The 18,194-nt window shown below is 36.2% G+C and overlaps 3 protein-coding genes across 5 annotated transcripts; all 3 read right to left on the reverse strand.

Annotated features, from left to right (window-relative positions):
* Positions 1 to 301: 301 nt before the first annotated feature.
* On the reverse strand, positions 302 to 7,922 carry LOC135680744 (serine/threonine-protein kinase PLK1). Of its 2 annotated transcripts, none has more exons than XM_065194901.2 (13): positions 7,633 to 7,922; positions 7,418 to 7,525; positions 7,201 to 7,317; positions 6,325 to 6,536; positions 5,692 to 5,787; positions 4,874 to 5,045; positions 4,180 to 4,465; positions 3,729 to 3,821; positions 2,996 to 3,149; positions 2,369 to 2,498; positions 1,646 to 1,762; positions 1,017 to 1,240; positions 302 to 462 (listed from the first exon to the last, which is right to left on the reverse strand). In XM_065194901.2, the coding sequence occupies exons 1-12, from the start codon at positions 7,798 to 7,800 to the stop codon at positions 1,025 to 1,027; spliced, it is 1,869 nt and encodes a 622-aa protein (XP_065050973.1). In that variant the 5' UTR covers positions 7,801 to 7,922; the 3' UTR covers positions 302 to 462; positions 1,017 to 1,024. The 2 variants fall into 2 exon arrangements, with proteins under 2 accessions (XP_065050973.1, XP_065050972.1); XM_065194900.2 differs by having other exon boundaries at positions 302 to 585.
* A 142-nt stretch (positions 7,923 to 8,064) lies between these two features.
* Positions 8,065 to 13,245, reverse strand: LOC135680749 (uncharacterized). Its single transcript, XM_065194907.2, has 2 exons — positions 12,411 to 13,245; positions 8,065 to 11,995 (listed from the first exon to the last, which is right to left on the reverse strand). Exons 1-2 carry the CDS (start codon positions 12,415 to 12,417, stop codon positions 11,187 to 11,189), a joined length of 816 nt encoding a protein of 271 aa, XP_065050979.2. The 5' UTR covers positions 12,418 to 13,245; the 3' UTR covers positions 8,065 to 11,186.
* An 800-nt stretch (positions 13,246 to 14,045) lies between these two features.
* Positions 14,046 to 17,846, reverse strand: LOC135680747 (GPI alpha-1,6-mannosyltransferase 2). 2 transcript variants are annotated; one of them, XM_065194904.2, is made up of 4 exons: positions 17,744 to 17,846; positions 16,356 to 17,416; positions 15,917 to 16,013; positions 14,046 to 14,358 (listed from the first exon to the last, which is right to left on the reverse strand). In XM_065194904.2, exons 1-4 carry the CDS (start codon positions 17,822 to 17,824, stop codon positions 14,176 to 14,178), a joined length of 1,422 nt encoding a protein of 473 aa, XP_065050976.2. In that variant the 5' UTR covers positions 17,825 to 17,846; the 3' UTR covers positions 14,046 to 14,175. The 2 variants fall into 2 exon arrangements, with proteins under 2 accessions (XP_065050976.2, XP_065050977.2); XM_065194905.2 differs by lacking the exon at positions 15,917 to 16,013 and having other exon boundaries at positions 14,226 to 14,358.
* Positions 17,847 to 18,194: the final 348 nt, after the last annotated feature.

The raw sequence follows: 18,194 nt of genomic DNA on the forward strand, positions 1-18,194 counted from the left end.
GCAATAACACAACGCTAACAGTCACATCTTTATACAGGCAACATCTGGTGTGACTGTAAGCATATTTTACGTTTTATCTAGATTTTTATAACCGGTTTTCATATCTTCCTTGGCACACTATATAAGAACATTTGAGCCAGTCATAGCTGGTATATGTCGCATTTCCAACGCCAAAGGTCGGTGTCAAAAGTTGAGGTTTTTTGCATTCTTAAAACACAACGCGCTACGCGGTTTGACAGACATTGTGTTCAGTACGAGTTCTGTTTGCAAAACCGAGGAAAAACTCATAAACCATGCAGGGTTTGATGGATATATCAAAATATTTAAATTAAAGTTATACAAGTAATCCATTTAAGACAACTATTTACAAAAATTGATGTGCCACAGTACCAATTTTTCGCCAAATCAGACGGTTCAAATGTTTCGATACCACAGAGCAGAAAATGAACATCAGTCCACAATCTAATTGGAAAAATGTAAAGAAAATACCTTATATTCTTTACGGTCTTTTACTTCAATTGCTTTCTTAGTTATTTTGGATGGCAGTGTCACAGGGTTACAGCACGTTGTCTGCAAGGACGGACACTTGAAAAAAGATTTCAGAATTTTAGGACAAAGTCGTATGATTCATCGAATTGTACTAATTGATTATGCAGACAAGTGTTAGAAGAGTATAAATATTTATACAATATTTTGCTGTTTTGGATCCGTTCTGATGTCAGAAATGATGTCTGAATCATTTCCAAAACAGACGTTTCAAGGCGAATCTTCGGAGGAACACTTGCAATTGACTCTTAGATGGACTTTTTTGTTCGGAAAACATTTGAATTTGACTCAATTGGCTGGCTTTATTTAACATCAACTATATTGATTGGGCGATATTGCACAGATCATACTAGTTCAGATTTTGTCTACTATTTACAAAGACATTTAAGAAATCACTTCGACCAGAATAGAAGTGTTTTAAGAAAGCCAAAAATATAAAACACCATAAAGTAAAGAGAGACGGTATCTACCTAGGAATCTAGGAACGTGCTTTGTGGTTTCCATGTTTAGAGCTTTGTAATCTCTCAACCATGGTACGAGCATATTTGAGCCGACTGGCCAGTCCTTTTGAGCACCCGTATTGTTCAATAGAAGTCAACTTGAATGTCCGGAAATTCTTCTCCTCGTCAATATATGTCACTGCTCCCATAATTGGACAAACGATTATCTTGGTGTGGTCTTGAAAGAAGTTGATCTGAAAAAATATTGACAAATACATTATCTTGGAATCTCATCGTGGATATAGAGGGCGAAACCAGGGGTTTAACAGATTCAGATGTTTTTAATGTTCTTTAAATAGCCGTGGAAAATCGAGGAATTTTGAGGGTCACAAATCATTTTTGCCCAATAATAAGAGCATCGTAAGAACATGACAATCTTCAGGTAAAAGAAGAAAATCCATGTGTATTCGCAAATTTACCCACGCATTAACAAAACAGATTTTATCCACTAGTCAACCATGCTTAAAATGTTATGAATATCTATTCTTTATTGGTCTTAGAGAAAATTTAAAGTGCCTTGGTTCTTAAAATTCTTAAGATGTCCTACTCTACAGTATTAAAATGAAGTTGCCAAGGTTTTAAATAAAGTCTGCGCTTACCTGAATGATGCCACAGCTTAGATGCAGCACAATGGCACAACGAGTTCGAATCCATGTTCGAAGGAATGGCAGCCTTGATAACTCACTTCCTTTAGGCGGCGTCACATTCGCACCAGCCTAAAAACAACAGGCATTTCCAATAAGTGATTTAACAAAGTTATTACCATAAAGAGATTGTTTGTATCCAGTAATAATATTGTTAAAGAAACATTTCCAAAACACAAAGACCAGTACAAATTCCACTTTCAGCTGACGAGCATGTACCTATTGCCATTTCAGGTGGCATCCCAAATCAATTGGTCACCCAGGGCAACCATTAATACATTCATGTTCTACTGTATAATTTGTTAGCTCTTCCTTCTTATGTCCTTTCGATCACACCTTTATTCCACTGACAAGTGCAATCAACTGTTGTCAAAGCTATTCCCTCCTGTTCTTTATTTTTAATGTTTTCAATACTAGAATTTGGCTGTTTCTGGTCAATCGCAGACTATCGAGTTGTATTTCCTCTTTTTAAAAATTTGGGTCTAGATTTTGGTCTAACTGACAGATATCTGTACAACGAAGGCATCTGAGCCTTATCCCTTACTGGACCTTTTAATACTGTGAAAATTAATTTTTTTGTAATTGCCGGTTTCCTAATTAAGGGTGCACACAAAACATAACAAAAATGATGCTGATACAGCAAAAAGAACGAAATACAAGAAACTATTAGATACAAACCTTCAACAGATTTTCGTTCATGTAATCAGTGAAATAAGCCAACAGGGTTTTCTTTTTCTCCAAAGCGGGTGGATGGGATTTGACAGTATGGAAGTGCTCGGAGCCATTACGATCAATGTAGTGCAACGTTCTACAAATGAAAATGTCCATCACTCAGGAACTAATTTACACTAATTTCTTGCTATTAGGAAAACCTTGTTATCAAAATACTTGTCCCCATTTTGCTATTATGCTTCAAGGGCTTGTACCCCCCTAACAATTTCAAAAAATGTCATTCTTCAGGGAATAGACCCATTTAGGAAAGTGGCCCTTTCTGAGATAAAGTGTCCTTCCTATCTGTGCCTCCAGTTTGAATTGTTTCTGACAACCCTGGTTCAAGAGATTAATTCTTTGAACTTAGGAAGCCTACACAATGAATATACATTTTTGTATTTACATTGAAATTGATGGGTGACATTTTGGTGGGAAAAAGAAACAACTTCAACATCGGGTGAATTTGAAGCCCTTAAACAGTTGCTAGCAAACATTGTTCCACTGCTAAATTTAGACAAGGGAACCAATGTTCTAGCAGGCATTGTAGATAAAAAGCTATACATCATAAAATTGATGAAGCAAAAGAGAACTCACTCTCCATCCTCATTCATAAGCATCCTTGTGGTGTCATTAAACAAAACGCCAACACTACCATTGTTAAGCTGATATCCAAGACCATATTTATCAGAATAGTCTACCCATTTACTGATCCAGAAGACAGGCGTCGAGGCAGGGTCTTCAGCTTCATCTAAAATAAAAATCAGAATACGTTCATTATATGAATGACACAATAAATATGTGTCACAAACTAACAAATGAAGGAAGAAATACGTCCTTAACACGCTTTCCCTGAAGTTATTCATTACAAGTGAAGACTAAATATGTTGGGCTGACACTATTTTAGAAGAATACCAAGGGGAATCATGGAAATCTTAGAGCTAAAGATCAGAATTATATCAAAATATACCTCTATCTGCAGGGTACCTTTATGAAAAGGCTTGAAAAATGATAAAATTGGAAAAATTCTTACACAAAATCTATGAGCAAGTATAAACCTTCAAAAAAAGAAGCATTTGGAGGTGGAGGAGCACAGGTGGAAAGAATCGTTTTTTCAATGGGTCGAGAATGTACATGCCTAAGAAAAGGAACATTTTCCAAAAGCTGTAGGGCAAGTTCCCCTGGTACCTCACGGTTGGTCTGTCACCCTGAATATAATTAGGAGGGCCTTTTGTAATATTCCAATTCCTACAGTAACAAAAATACCTAATGGCAAGCAATGGATACAATGGAACAAACAATAGAGAAGAATGATGGAGAAGTTACCTACCCATTTGAATGACTACTCTATCAGCTGGCTTGGACTCCAAGCATTTGTTTAGGTGGCTGAACAACTGACCAAGGTAGTAGTCATCTGGCTCTTCTGAAAAATTAAAGTTTGAAATATTAAGCATGTTTTTAAAGAACAGTTGCATTATAAAATATAGCATAGAAGATAGGAGTCGTGGTTATGGGCATGTTTCATGCAACACTGGAACTGAATGCAAATGAAAGATTCTGCAGCATCTTGCAAAAAATGCTATGTACTTAAAGAACATTATGGCAGGACTCAAACTAGTACAGGTATAGTAGGTCATCTGCTTTTTGTGATCCTTTTTCAAATTGAACTATTAACCATTGCAAACTTCAATCTTGTTGCATAGAGAGAAAAGGAACCCAAATGCTTGTGGCTATGGAAGCATTTTTTCCTGAATGGAGAAAAAGATAACAGTTTTGCTTACCATTTTCAGCTTCCATGCATGGATCTTCAGCAACATCATGCCCAATTCCATCTTTGACACAGACTGCCCGGCTAACATTGCTAAGTGGGTCTGCCTTTTTACCTTCAGGAATGGATCGCAGGATACCATCACCTTGCCTACCATTGAATTCTGCCAATGGCCTTCTACCAGAGATAGAATTTGTAGAGACAGTGGATGGCATGTCAGGGAAACGTGGAGCCATTGTCAGTGAGCTGATTGGCAGTGTCTGTGGGCAGTAGCCTTTGAAAAATGGATCTTCAAGAATCTAGAAATGCAAAAAATCATTTTGAAAATTCCTTGAAAAAAAATTCCTTAAAAGGCTAATTGTCAAATAACAGAATTTGAAATAATTGAATGAGAACACTTTTCAAAGCTATTACTTATTATTTAAATTGTAGACAATTTCTTTCCCAGAACAATGCTCAAATCACTGTTTTCCTTCAGTTATAAAATATACTTTAATTATAAAATAAAATTGCAATACCAGACAATAATTTAGGAATTTTTTTTAACTTTTAGGGAAGATGCGCTACTGTTAACTTGATTAAAACAGGTTGCAGGAGCAACATAATGATAACCAACTGGAATACTTCAGCTCAAATCCAATCATCAAAAGATTGCAACTTTTGAGATTGCACCTAACAGACAGAAAACAGATGAATAAAGATATTACCTCATTAATCCTTGGTCGTGCACTTGGTTCAGGCCTCAACATCTTAATTATAAGCATCTGTGCTGCATGACAGACTTTTGATGGAATATAATACTCATTCTTTTTAATTCGCTGATATGTTTCCTTGAGGGAGCATGTCTCAAATGGAGGTTTACCAACCAACAATGTATATCTGAAAGAACAAGAATGCAGTTATTTAAAACAAGCAGCTACCTGGGTTAAATACATTTCATTTAACTTTGTAGCTTAAATCTGTTAACTACAAGTTGGGACAAAATATCACATTGAATAACAGTTACTGTGTAAAGGTAGTTTTTGTAATAAAGCCAAACCAAAAAGGGCTTTTCTTTCTGTTTTATGCTCTAATATTTTTTAGAAAAGCCAAGTATAACTACTTTTTGGCAATCTTGAAAGTATTTTTTCTTCCATCTCAAAAATTTTGATTAATAGCTATCACTAAGTCATGTAATGTTCACTGGAATTTTAACTTGGTAATTGCAGAAAAGATTCCTTGTTGTAAGGGGCATTTCATAAGAAAATATGCCCAGTTCAAGTATACAAATTGTTATACATATACAAACATATATATATACATATACAAATTATTTTATTTTTATTTTGGTTGTTCATATTAGATTTATTTATTCATGTTCTATTTGAATGCTATTGTAAAGAGCAAAATGACTAATGACTAGATCGAGCAAGGGGCAGTGAGCCCATCACTAACAACCGGAGCGCATGACTAAGACAACTTTAATATCAAGCACTACATCAAAATGCTGTTTACATGTTATAGATAGCAATTTTAAAATACTTACAAAATACATCCTAACGACCAGACATCAACTTCATGTCCATGACCCTTCTTGCTAAGAACTTCAGGAGCAATGTAATTTGGTGTTCCACAAAGAGTTCTGAAAGCAGCACAAAATGATCATTTTAGACAACTTGTTGCTAGAGTTTTAAAAACTCAGAAATGATAGAAAGCAATTGTATGCAATTTGTTCAAGTGAGAAGTCATGCGTAATAAAATTTATGTAAAATTGTAGTACCAGCTTTAAAGGCCTTGAGTCATAGCAAATAGACCTTTTCTGTAAGGTGTCACTCAGTTTCAGCAAGATTGCTGCAGTTCCATGTGATTTCAGCATCCACTGTTAGCAACTTTCTATTCACAGAAGCTGCTTTGTAAATCAGTACCAGACGAGTTAATTTGAATACCAGGCCAACTAATGGGATTGCAGAACAAAAGTCATGGCTCAATGTTTTTGAGTGTACCAGCTCCTTTTATCATGACTAAATGCTGTTAAAAAGAATACCAACTGAAGCCTCAATAATAAGGACAAATATGAAACAAAGATGTCATGCCAGCAATAAACCTAATAAGGTAAGTTCAGTATGATCAAGTGTACAAAATAAATTAAAAAAATGGCAGTGTTAATTAAGCAACTTACTTTTTACGTTCACCCTCATATTTTGCAGCCAAACCAAAGTCTCCAATCTTCAGTTCCATGTCATCATTTAGGAACAGATTACCAAGTTTCAGATCACGATGAATGATGTTGTTGCCATGAAGATAGCAACAACCTTCCACGACTTGCTTCATGTAGTATCTGGCTTCTGGCTCTGTAAGGGCTTTACGTCTTTTGTGTAATTCCATTAATGACTATAAAATATTAAAGAATGTGAATAAGAAAGAAGTAGAATAAATTGACATCATAACGACATATTTCAAACTTTTACAGATGCATTATTATAAGTGCTTTTGCATCAATTTACAGAGGTCTTGATTGAGAAATGGGATGGAAGTTTCATTTGTTGGCAGAAAAATTTGGTAAATATTGATCATAAAATTTGTATAATTATTCAAATAGGATATTATGATGAACTTTAGCAAATGGGCTTGACACTTTCCCAGAATTTAAATAAATGGATTGATACTTTTCCAGGATTTCTGCAAATTTACTCTTGAATAGCAACAGTAAATTGTTCTAAATACAGTCAGTTCTCATAAAATGTGAAAAGAAAGCCCAGTTGCTAGGACGAAATCTAATTTGGGAAAAATAGACATAACTAATAATAAAATATCACTAAAAAAATAGACATAAAAGGCATGCTTGTGAGAAATTCTTATTGAATGAAAACTAAACTGCTTACATGTACAATTAAAGATTAAAGATAACTAATCTGTACTTTTCGATCAAATGAATTTTTAAAAAGCTATGATTTGTTCTTTACACAGTTAGTCCTGTTATCAGACAAAATATTTTCAAATGAAAGTTCAAATTGCTAACCCGCTAAGCCCAAATTTGTTGTGAAAGTAAACTTACTCTTCTTCTACAAAGTTCCAAAATGACAAAAACGAAATTCTTGTCTTCAAAAAAGCTGTGAAAACCAACGACAAATTGATGGTTGAGTGAACGATGTATCTCGATTTCCATTGACATCTAAAAGAGCAAAATACATTTCATCAAACGGTTTAAAAACAAGAAGGTTAATCCATAGCTTTTTTATTTTCAAGGTTTTACAATTTTATAAGTCATTTACCTTTTCTTTTTGATGCGGCTTTTGGAGCAATGACTTTGCAACGATTTTGCCGGCATAAATTTGGTTCGTGTCCATATCAGTTAATTCGTAGCATTTTGCAAATCCACCCTGTTAGTAAAAGAAAGCGCCATTAATATCAACCTTTTTTAAGGATAAAGCTGTAGATATTATTGTGAAGGCAATAGACACAAGTTTACAGTAGTTGAAGGAAATACCTTTCCAAGGAACTTTCCTCGTAGATATTTCTTATGTGGCCTACGTGTTTTGTCGACAATAATCTGATCTATCTCTGGAGCAGCCAAAGATTGGTCGGTCGTTGAAACAGCCATGCTACTTTTCGGTGGATTAGGCTTGTATTTATCCCTTGAAGAAGCTTTATACATGTTTATCTTCAGTTTGGCGACGTATCTCAGTAATTTGATGAAGATCTGACCTTCACATTCAACTGTTACAGGAAATTGAACTGGCGAACGGTCGTATTGACCAACGTGAAATTGAAATATTCGAAATTCGGTTGATCGGTGCTGATTGGTTGAAATTGAATTTCGAACAATGAAAACAGGGGAGCAAAGCGAAATTAAAATGAGCTCCTCCGTAATTAACACAACGTAAGAAAATTGTTGGTAGGGGAAACCATCCAATCACTATGACGGAGGAGAAGCGATCTCTATGAGGGAAAGCAATTTTATGGGGAGAAATGCGAGCGTTGGAAGAAATTATGAGGGGTATGGGAGAGGCACCGCGGAGCAGGGGGGGGCTGGGAGGCTTTAGGCAAAAAATGCCGAGTATTAAGTATCAAACTACCAGAAAATCCTCTTTTTATACGGTTTTAGCCCCCCCACCTTTTAAGACCCCCCACTTTTCTCAACGCTCCACGGTGCCTGAGATATCTCGTCAAAAAATTTTCGCTATGTTAAGTCGTCCCTTACAATCCCTTTCGTCCCTTCAGATGTTTACGGGTATCCCCAAAGTTGTTTGTGGCATCACTTTTTTATACTGGCTCGACACGTTATTGGAATATTGATATTAATTCTAATTAGTAGCCACCAGGGGTGTAGGCGTAGGTGTAAAATATTTACAAAAGGGATCTACAGTCCTTAGTCCAGGTCAGCATCATTTTCACTGGAAATTTAATTCTGACTTAGGATAAGAGATGAGAGGAAATCATGACATTGCAGGGGGGGATTATTGTTTCTTAGCTGAATGACTTTTAAAGGGGGGCCTAAGTGATAAAAAACGGCGAATGGTATTTAGAGGGGTCACCTTTTTCGATTACTGAGGTTCTGGTACCCAGGGTAGAACTTAATAAAATATCTAAGTTTTTCAAGAAATATCTAAGTTATTCAAGAAAATCTTGATATGTAATTTTCCAGTCAAAGCATAATAGGGGTTGATGTTTTTTCGATCAATGGTTGAGCAGCCAGGTTGATTGAATGTTTGCCCAGCAACCAAGATGGTAACGTCAGTAGCATAGGCAGGGCAGGCGAAACGTTCATGAAGTAGGGGAGCGGGTGAAATGTTTAGATTGTTCAGGGCTTAAATAAAGGCCATCACCATGGTTAGGAATTCTGGCCGAATTCAAGAAAAAGTTTCGAAATATGACATTACACGGATGGCCAGAAAATTCATCTAGAATATTTGCCACATCAAGTTTGACGAAAGGACGATCCTCTAGGCAACACATACAAGCTTTCATTTACAATAATTCCCCATCCCCTAATAATTTCCAATTATCAAAAAACCAAAATCTTATTCTCAACTTTTAGCGACAAGGCCAGCATTTCCGACAAACATAACTTTGAACAAATTTCTAAATGCAATTATAAAAAAACCTGTCTTTTCTATTGAAGACAGTAAATAAATGTTCTCAGTAAGAAACTTTCAAGAGTAACGAGTCATTCCTTTTTATGTTTGGATATCGATTCATGTCTACATTTCTATGAGCAAAAAGCTTGAAATGCATCTCAGTCTTCCAGCTGTATCTCGTTTCTTTTTGTTGTTTAGTTTACAATGGGAGACATTTAAAACGTATTTATTTTTGCAGGCCCGTAAACTCCTAAACTGGATTGGGGGGCATGGGTAGGAATATAGCTTTTTCTATATCTGCCTTACGAAAAACTGTCAAATCAAGCTGCGCTTATAAGATCTTCAAACATAATTTTTGCAAATTATTTAGAGGGGGCCTGTTATTTTGCCCCAATGTCTACGGGCCTGTTATTTTGCAAAGTTCGTCAGGGCAAATCTCGCATGGTTTTCGCCTCGTCAGCAAATTTTCGATTGAAAACTAGCACAGTCAAACCACGCCAATGGAATTATGCCAAAATTTTGCCGACAAAATACACCAAAATTTGGCGTAAGAACCGATGTTGTATACCTAAGATCTTTGGCGAATCATTCGTGTTTTATACTGGAGCAAAGTATGGATGTCCTGGAGCAAAAACCTTGTCGGAGCTAAGGGGGTTCAGCCCTTATGCTGTTTTCATCTATACTCTCAAATCAATTTGGTTAGCGTTAGAATAATGTACCTTCCTAGAAATTGAGCCGCACAAATTGTCATGTCCTTACCACCTTAACCTATGATTAAATGAAAATATTTGAATGAGGGCCCGAAGAGAAAATTTATCAGATTTTGGAACTCCAGTAAAGTAACGTATTATTGCATTAGAGACAGTGAGCCCTGGGCCCAGGATTCTCCTTGCTAACATGGGGCCCCAAATTTTGGAAAATGCTTTTTCAGTACTTAAATACCGCAAAGTGATCTTTATATTCATTTTGTATTCACTCCACTAATCTCGAGAGAGTTTCGGTGTTATGGCAACAGAAGAGGGCTCCTACCAAACAATACGAGTTTTCATTTAATAGCAAAATTAAGAACAATTTGTAATAATTTTGGGAGGGCCTACCGGGTGATAGCCCGGTAGCCCGACCGGCCAGTCCGCCCCTGCGTCTCTTACTAGAGGGGAACGAATTAAGGTGCTCCTTTACTGTTTCCAAAATTTTGGCCTAAGTATGCGATGTTCGAATTCATAACTGTTTTAGGGGAAGGCTTACTTAAAGGGGGCTGCTTTTTCGAGGGTTAACGGAATTCAAACACTAATTAATGACGGCACAAAATAACCCAAACTGGGCATACTAAAGTACTTTTTGTCCGACACTCTTCAGAGTATAAAAGTCGGATAGTGACCGAAAATAAGCAGAAAATCATATTCTGATATTTTGGATTGATAATTGAGCCAAAGACTGCCACGCCAATGCCAAAACAGAGACTAATGCCAAAAAGAGACAATAAAATACTTTACAGAATATTCGCAATAATGAATCGAATCAAATTATACAGAACTATACTGTGTTGTTTTCAATTGTAGTTTTATTACTTTTTTGGAATGATGAGATTAGGCCCCTGAATTTTATTAGACTGCGCCCTCGACCAAAATACCACTGGGCGTCTAAATATAAATAGAGTTGGCCCCTAGAATTTATAAGATAAAAACCCTTGAATTTAATTAGACTGGACCCTGAAGCTAACCAGACAAGGTCCCTGAATAGGGGCTCAAAAGAAAGATGAAAAGTTGGGGGCGAAGAGAATAAACTGTCCACTGTCCAGTCCACAGTCCAAAGGTAAAGGCAAATGAAGATGCCCCCACTCAATCGATGCTTTTCCACATCTATTGACATCTATTGACCCTGTTCCCCGTAGGCAGGGGCAGATATGGCACTAGGTGTACCCTCTGCACGGATATCATGTCACGCCAGTCATAAAGTACTTTTTCTATCCTTTATCTATGTCGGTAGGTTTATGTCTGCGCTCCATATGCCGGTTCAATGCGGTCTTTCTTGTGTATGAATTCCCACATCTTTCACACTCGAATGGGATATCGTCTTGGTGAATATGCATGTGAACAGAGAGCTGACATCTTCTGGCAAACTTACTGCTACAAGTGGGACACTCATACTCTTTTCGGTCAGTATGTTTGCAAAAATGGTGCCGCTTAAGTGTGCCAGCTTGAGCGAACTTTTTACTACAAGTATCACAACCATAGGGTCTCTCGCCGCTATGAACTGTATTATGCTTCAACAATGTGTCTTTTAAGGTAAAGCATCTTCCACATACTTCGCATAAATAGGGTTTCTCTCCTCTGTGTCTTTGCAAATGGAACTTGAGGTTGCTTTCTTGACAGAAAGATCTGTCACAAATGTCACATTGAAATGGCTTTTCCCCTGTATGAATTCGCTCGTGTCTCTGCATGTCATTCTTCCATCGAAATGCTTTTCCACATGCATTACATGTAAAACCCTTCATTGACGATGCAGTCAGCCATTCTTTTCCAATAACATTTGTCCTTGCATCCACTGGGTCAGTATATAATGGTTTGTTGCCAAGCTGAAAATCTATATTTGAAGAAACATTCCCTTGACTGGTTTCACTTGTAGTTTGAATATAGTCAGCTACTGGCCAATCCTCATCTTCTTCATCTTCATTCCAAATGTTAAAAGCTTCAAAGATTCCCTCAAAGCAATCAGTATGTGGAATTTGACTTGTATTCTCATCACTAAAATCCAGATATTGGTCCATCATTTCTGCAAAAATTAGAGTTCGTGTTCATTGTTTAGCAAGATCAAGGTTGAGATTTTTAAAAGGCAAAAGCTTTGGTGAAATCAAAATCAAAAGCTATTTTTGGTTCGAAATCGTCCGATATTCTGTCCCTGAAGCTATTCAAGAACAACAAAATAAGCTCACGTTCGTGGCTAGAAAAAAAAATTTTAAACAAAGGTAAAATTTTAAACCAAGTTGCACAGAAAATTGAGCTGTTTGGGGATTTTCGGTACGCATTTCAAGTCCCTAAAAACCTGACCAAAAAATAAAAGAAATTTGACAAGAAGTAGCCTGCGTGCAGTAAAGTCTGCACGCAGGCTAGACACAAAGTCATTTATAAAAAGCATCGAAATCCATTATAATTGTCATAATTATTTCAAGTAAAATTGAAAAACTTACCGCTCATCTTGCAATGCCTCAATCAGCTGACTGGCAACGATCATCGTTTGGAATGTCGATGTTTACCAGCGTTGCACGAGAACAAGCAAGATCAATCGAGAAATTGCTCATATACAAAAGAACGTGGGACTAGATGCGTACGTACTAATTACGACTCGGTACAAGAATCAATACAATATAATTTGGAGGCTTAGATGACGATAAAATCCCGCAAATTGCCATTGAAGTCTAATTACGATAACAATAAACCCAGGTTACAAGGACAGACGACATGTCGACATTTTTGAATGATTGAAAACTTAGCAACAGGACAGTTTTATTTTTTGGAGAAAAAGCCACTTTCGTTCCAACAACTTTTCTGGTGGAGTTGGGGCCTAAGGGAGCTTCGTCATCAAACGGTTCGCAAAATGTACTTAATTCCGCACAGGGATGCGCTTTGCCAAAGTACAGGGTGCTTGCCCCGTAGCCATCGAAAATTTTAGCAAATTTCTTTATTTTGGTTTTGTTTTGCCCTTTTTCTTGGTGCTTTGCCCTACAGTGCCTCCACATCTGTGAAACCATACACTGAAAGACATCACATTTGGTTTTGTCACATTGAGAATATTTTAGCCCATTTGCCATCAGTTCACAAATTACTCTTTGGCATTATTAACCTAAGCATCTATCATCTCCGACGTCATAATCATTATTATAATCATTTTCATTGCTTTGAAATGCATAAACACAACATCGCGAGAAAGCTTTCATGCACAATGTCTTTTCTTAACAACAAATTCCACAAGACCTTACTCCATGTCATGAAATGACACAATTATTTCCAAAAGGCACCAAGGAGAAGAGGGGTTGGGGGGGGTTATTACCTATCATTTTTGCAAAAATTGCAAAGTATTTAGAAACAAACCACTGTAAAGCCATTTTTTATTCGGTTTTAGCCACCCCCTACTTTTTTAGAGCTTGTTCGGGTTTTCATGTAAATTTTCATTGCGTAGTCGATTAAGGTTTTTGGTTTAACTGTATCTTGTGATTTTGTGAAATAGCTTTTTTGTTTACCTTATTTTCAAATTACTTCGATCATAATAATTACACTTTCGTTTGAGCCAATTGACGTAAATTGAATAGAGCATCGTCATTGGTAGTTAATTTTGGATTGATTAGTTTACAGTATATATCTATAGAACGTTGAGGTTTTGTAAGTGTGTGCGTGCAACTGGGGGTGGTTGTGCGAACCCAGCTGTGATTTGCTGAATGATATGATATGTGAAAAGCTCAAATGACTTTTTCTTCAGTGTTTTCTCTGAAACACAAAGTTTAAAAGAATCAGCAAGATAGATCCTGAGAGGTCTAAAAAGAGCCCTTTACTTTTTTCAACCCTCTGCAGTGCATCTTCAAACCTTGCAAAAATGTGGTAAGTGGCATCTACTACATTTATAAACCACTACCTCCCTTTTTGCGGCCTTTTCCCCAAAGATGAACAAATCATATCTTTTACAGAGGTTTTGAAAAAAATATTTGGCAATTTGTTATCCTACACTGCCAAAGAATATTTCAGGGGTGTAGTGCTAGGGGGGCTCATGCCTCCCTGAGCCCCCTTTGCTGATGCCAAAATTTGGCAAATTTCTACTTTTGCTATTGTTCTTCGCAACATTTTGTGCAAAAGCCCTTCTTGTTATTTTGATATAACTACACCACTGGAATATTTGCATATTAAAAAGACCATTGAGAAGAAATTTTACAACTTATAGAATAGATACATCAAACACTAGCTTCATGTCCATGGATAGAAATTACAATGTAAAAGAATTCCAATCAAAGAATATGAAATAAAATACCCTAATACTATATGTGAAGTTGAATATTTGGAATTCTGTTCTTCTTTAGTAGATACCAATAAATCTGTAGTATACCAAAGAACGAGTGGATTGGCTGCAAAAATCATTCTTGTCAAAACCTAAGACGAAGAAAGTGAATTCAGCTAGATTTATCTTTGCAAATATCTTGAGCCCTGGTAAATTGTAAATATCACATTACATTAATAAATTTAAATATGACAATCCATAAAGGTGGTACTCAAGAGTAGCCTGCTGCCATATTTTTTCATAGTCACAGCTTTCCTGTAACATTTTCTTAGTTGGTTGGCCAAGTCAATTGTTGGTTGGTAGGTGAAAATGAACAGTGTTATTCCCAGAGTTTTCTTTTGTAACTAATAGCTTTTTAGTGTAGGGAGGGGGTCTTAAAGTTTTCTTGATAGCCCTAGACCTTATTTCTTGGTCAAATTATGTTAGGGTTAGGGCAGTCCTCCCTGGCCCACTAGCTGTTACGTAATGTGTACTAAAAACTAACTTCGGCTGAAAATGTATAAGCAATCGATTTAAATATTCTTTTCAGATTTTCGAAAACCTGGCCTTTTAAATGGGAAGACAACAAATTATTATGATAACAATATTATTCATCTTATTCAATCTTATTCATCATCATCATCATAATCGTCATAAATTATTTACCACTGGTACTTACATAGTTCTTAAAAAACTGATTTAAAACAACTTTTTACAATAAGTCTTACTAAATATATATTAGTTAATAATAAAAGGAATACGAAAGTCTATCTACAAATTGTACAAAGGCAACTGGCTCCATTCCATAAAAGCTCCACTCTCTAGATTCTCGAAATCTCGAAATCTCATGATTTGATATAGAGAGCACTTGGGAATCAACAAACATGGCCAGGGTGTTAAAACCCCTAGCCCTTTCTCCATTCACGATCATATTTCCAAAACTGGACACGTAGCTTCTGTTGAAGATTTTTCTATTCTCTCCAAAATGAACAACTCCTTTGATCTACTTATTCAACCTCCTCATACACCGGGACAGACCTTTTGCTTAATTCCCAACAGTCCCCTATTCCTATGATTTTGTTGTGACTTTCTTTCTCGCATTGTTTTCTTTGTTTGGCTTTTATTCCTTGTTTATTTCTCTGGGTTGTTTATTCCTTTTGTCTTCTCTTGCGTCCTGATTACTCCTCCAGCGTACTTCTTATCACATGATTTACGATTCCCTTCGTTTAGCTCTTTCGTAATTAAGTTGATTTTTTCTCACCTTTAACTATACTGAAGATGACTCTAGCCAGAGTTGAAACGTTTAATCTAATTTAATGGACTTTTTGTAATGAAATTGTCTAAATTAGAGCTGTCTCAATGTTTTAATGGATTTGTCTAAATTGGAATTGTCCATGAGGTAACAAGAAGTTGACGAATACCTGACGCCTTTCTTCTTTGTCATTGTACTGGTTATTAATCTCTAGATTCTTTGTTTCATCATTTAGGGTATTATGGCAACCCCTTTCGTAATTGGGCAAAAAATAAACTGAAATTCATGGGATAGTTGAAGGCAAACTAGGAGTCAAGAGCTTTAATGTGGGTTTAGCAGCCTTGTTTAGCAGATTTGTGATCAATTTTGAAGAAAATTGCCATGCAAAAAGATTGGAAGAGATAAAACTATTTTCATACCTGAACATGAATGTTTATGATACCAAATACAACTAAGAAAAGAAGATGACAGGCATAAGGAACCAACAGTACATTTTCCAGACATTGTTTGGTCATCCTATGGACAGAAAAAATACATGATGCTTGAGAGGTCCAAAGAAATAATTTATTCTCCATTAATTATGTTTATCAGGAAATACCCTCTAAACAGCAATGACTAAATAAAATGCAATGGTCTGCTTTTATTTTCTCAAAAAGTCCTGTTTTAGCTTATAAAACTTGAGGCTTGTGGGAAATGTCAAAATCATTCTTGCTTCTCTCCTTTGCCTTCCTTTTCTTTCCAGTCTCCTTTTTCAAAATTGTTTAAAATCCTACAATTGTCATGCTATTACAGTGAAAAGGTGACTCGATTTAAGTCATTATAAAAAAAGAATCTATCAATGGCTAATACTACATCTACCTTCTTTTTGATGTCTGTTGATTATCAACGATCATCTGCAACAAAGTCCACAGGCCATTACTTGATAGTTTCAGTACATTCCATGAAGCACCAAAAGACAAAAAAATAACTGGCAATGCAAGAGCAAAGTTTGGAATCTGCTTCCACTGAAAATATCTAAATGGCCCAACATTCCAGTATGTTTTCTGGATATATGAATATGATGATGGGAAAATTGCAAGACACCAGTGGGCTTTTGAATCCTTCAGTTTTGTCACATCTTGGCAATATTTCACAAAGGCAAAATACTGGAAAACCAAAAATGGGACTAAAACAATCAAGACACTTGCACCACATGTTAGAAAGTTTATCAATATCTCCTTTGCATAGCAAAAACATATGTTCCAAAAAGAGTCTTGTTTTCTTGTAAATATAAATAATATCTCTATGAGCAGTGCATATAACAAAAATCCAACTGACAAAAGTCCATTAGACCTGGTTGCAGTTGCTCCTGCAAAACATAAAGCAGATACCAGAAATGCTGATCTTTGGTTCCTTTCTTCGACCCATAACATGCCAGTAAATTGAAAGCAAGCAAACAAAGATTCACTGTATGCTGCCACATGAAAAATATTTGCTGGATTACAACAGAACAGTATCACTGTAACATCAGCTTTCCCATTATTTCTTGTCATTTTTAAAGTGAGTTTGTGCAAACTTATAGCCGCTATTGAAAATGCCAGCATATTGATCAAAGCGCCACACAGCATCAAACATGATAGATGATTAATGAAGCCCAAACAAATTATTTCTAATACTTTTGCCAAGTATGATACAATGCAAGGAAAGGCTGGGAAAAATGCAAGCATCTGTTCATAATCATAGCCAAATGATGCAATGTTTAGGAAGTAAACTGCATCCCATTTAGAGAGGCCACCAAGTGCTGACATGATCATTTTGTCAAAAATTGTCTTGCTGTCATTAAGATGTGTCAATGAGTACTCAGAATCCATTTGATGGGATAAAAAGCTTTGCTCGACACTTGATGAATCGTATTCATAACTAAGATATCTGAAGCCAGCCTAGGACAGAGAAAAAAATTATTGTTGACAACTTTAGTTCATCAAATGCATCTCAGGCAGTCATAGATTGTGTTTAAGATTTTAACCTACAACCAGCAAAATCTCCAGACAGTTTTTTTTACAATGTAACACTTTGACTTTTGATTGATAGTTTTCAATAATAAAGGTCAGATCAGATATTTTGGGTATCGGTATCTCTGTCATCGTAAACAATTCCAAGCCGGTCTGGATTTCATGGTATATAAACATTTGATATGATGGGAGATTTACAAGATTCTTGCTCCAATTAAAATTTCTTATTTGATTCTAAAAAATTTATATCAATACCTGAAGAGTGCAGAGTAATAAACGACTGACAGCGGCAAATGCTCCTGGTCTGAATGCATCCTGCATTTGCATTTTCGCCATGATACAAGACCTCGATTTCAAAACCATGTGCCTCCATGTGGCCTCGTACAAGGCTCGTGATAAAAAAAGAAAGAATTTCCACTCAAAAGTTTACCTCCGTCAGTTTACCAGGCAAACTAAAATTAGATCCAGCGACTGCCTTAATACTATGGTTAAAGCTTTAATAGCTGTAGAAAATGGTGGTTACTGCAGAGTGTAACTTGTTTTATTAAAAAACTCGCCAGCTTATATTTTTTGAAAAGAATGCTGACATATACCTTAAAAGATAAAAAAGTTCTAGAAGAATCGTTTCTAAAAAATTTCTCTTCTTGAAGAACCCTGGACAAGAAATCAAGTACTCTAAGAAGCCCCCCCCTTTTCGGGTGTCTTC

The sequence above is a fragment of the Rhopilema esculentum genome, chromosome 18 (genome assembly GCF_057945365.1).
Source record: "Rhopilema esculentum isolate cy_ngs chromosome 18, ASM5794536v1, whole genome shotgun sequence".
Lineage (NCBI taxonomy): Eukaryota > Metazoa > Cnidaria > Scyphozoa > Rhizostomeae > Rhizostomatidae > Rhopilema > Rhopilema esculentum.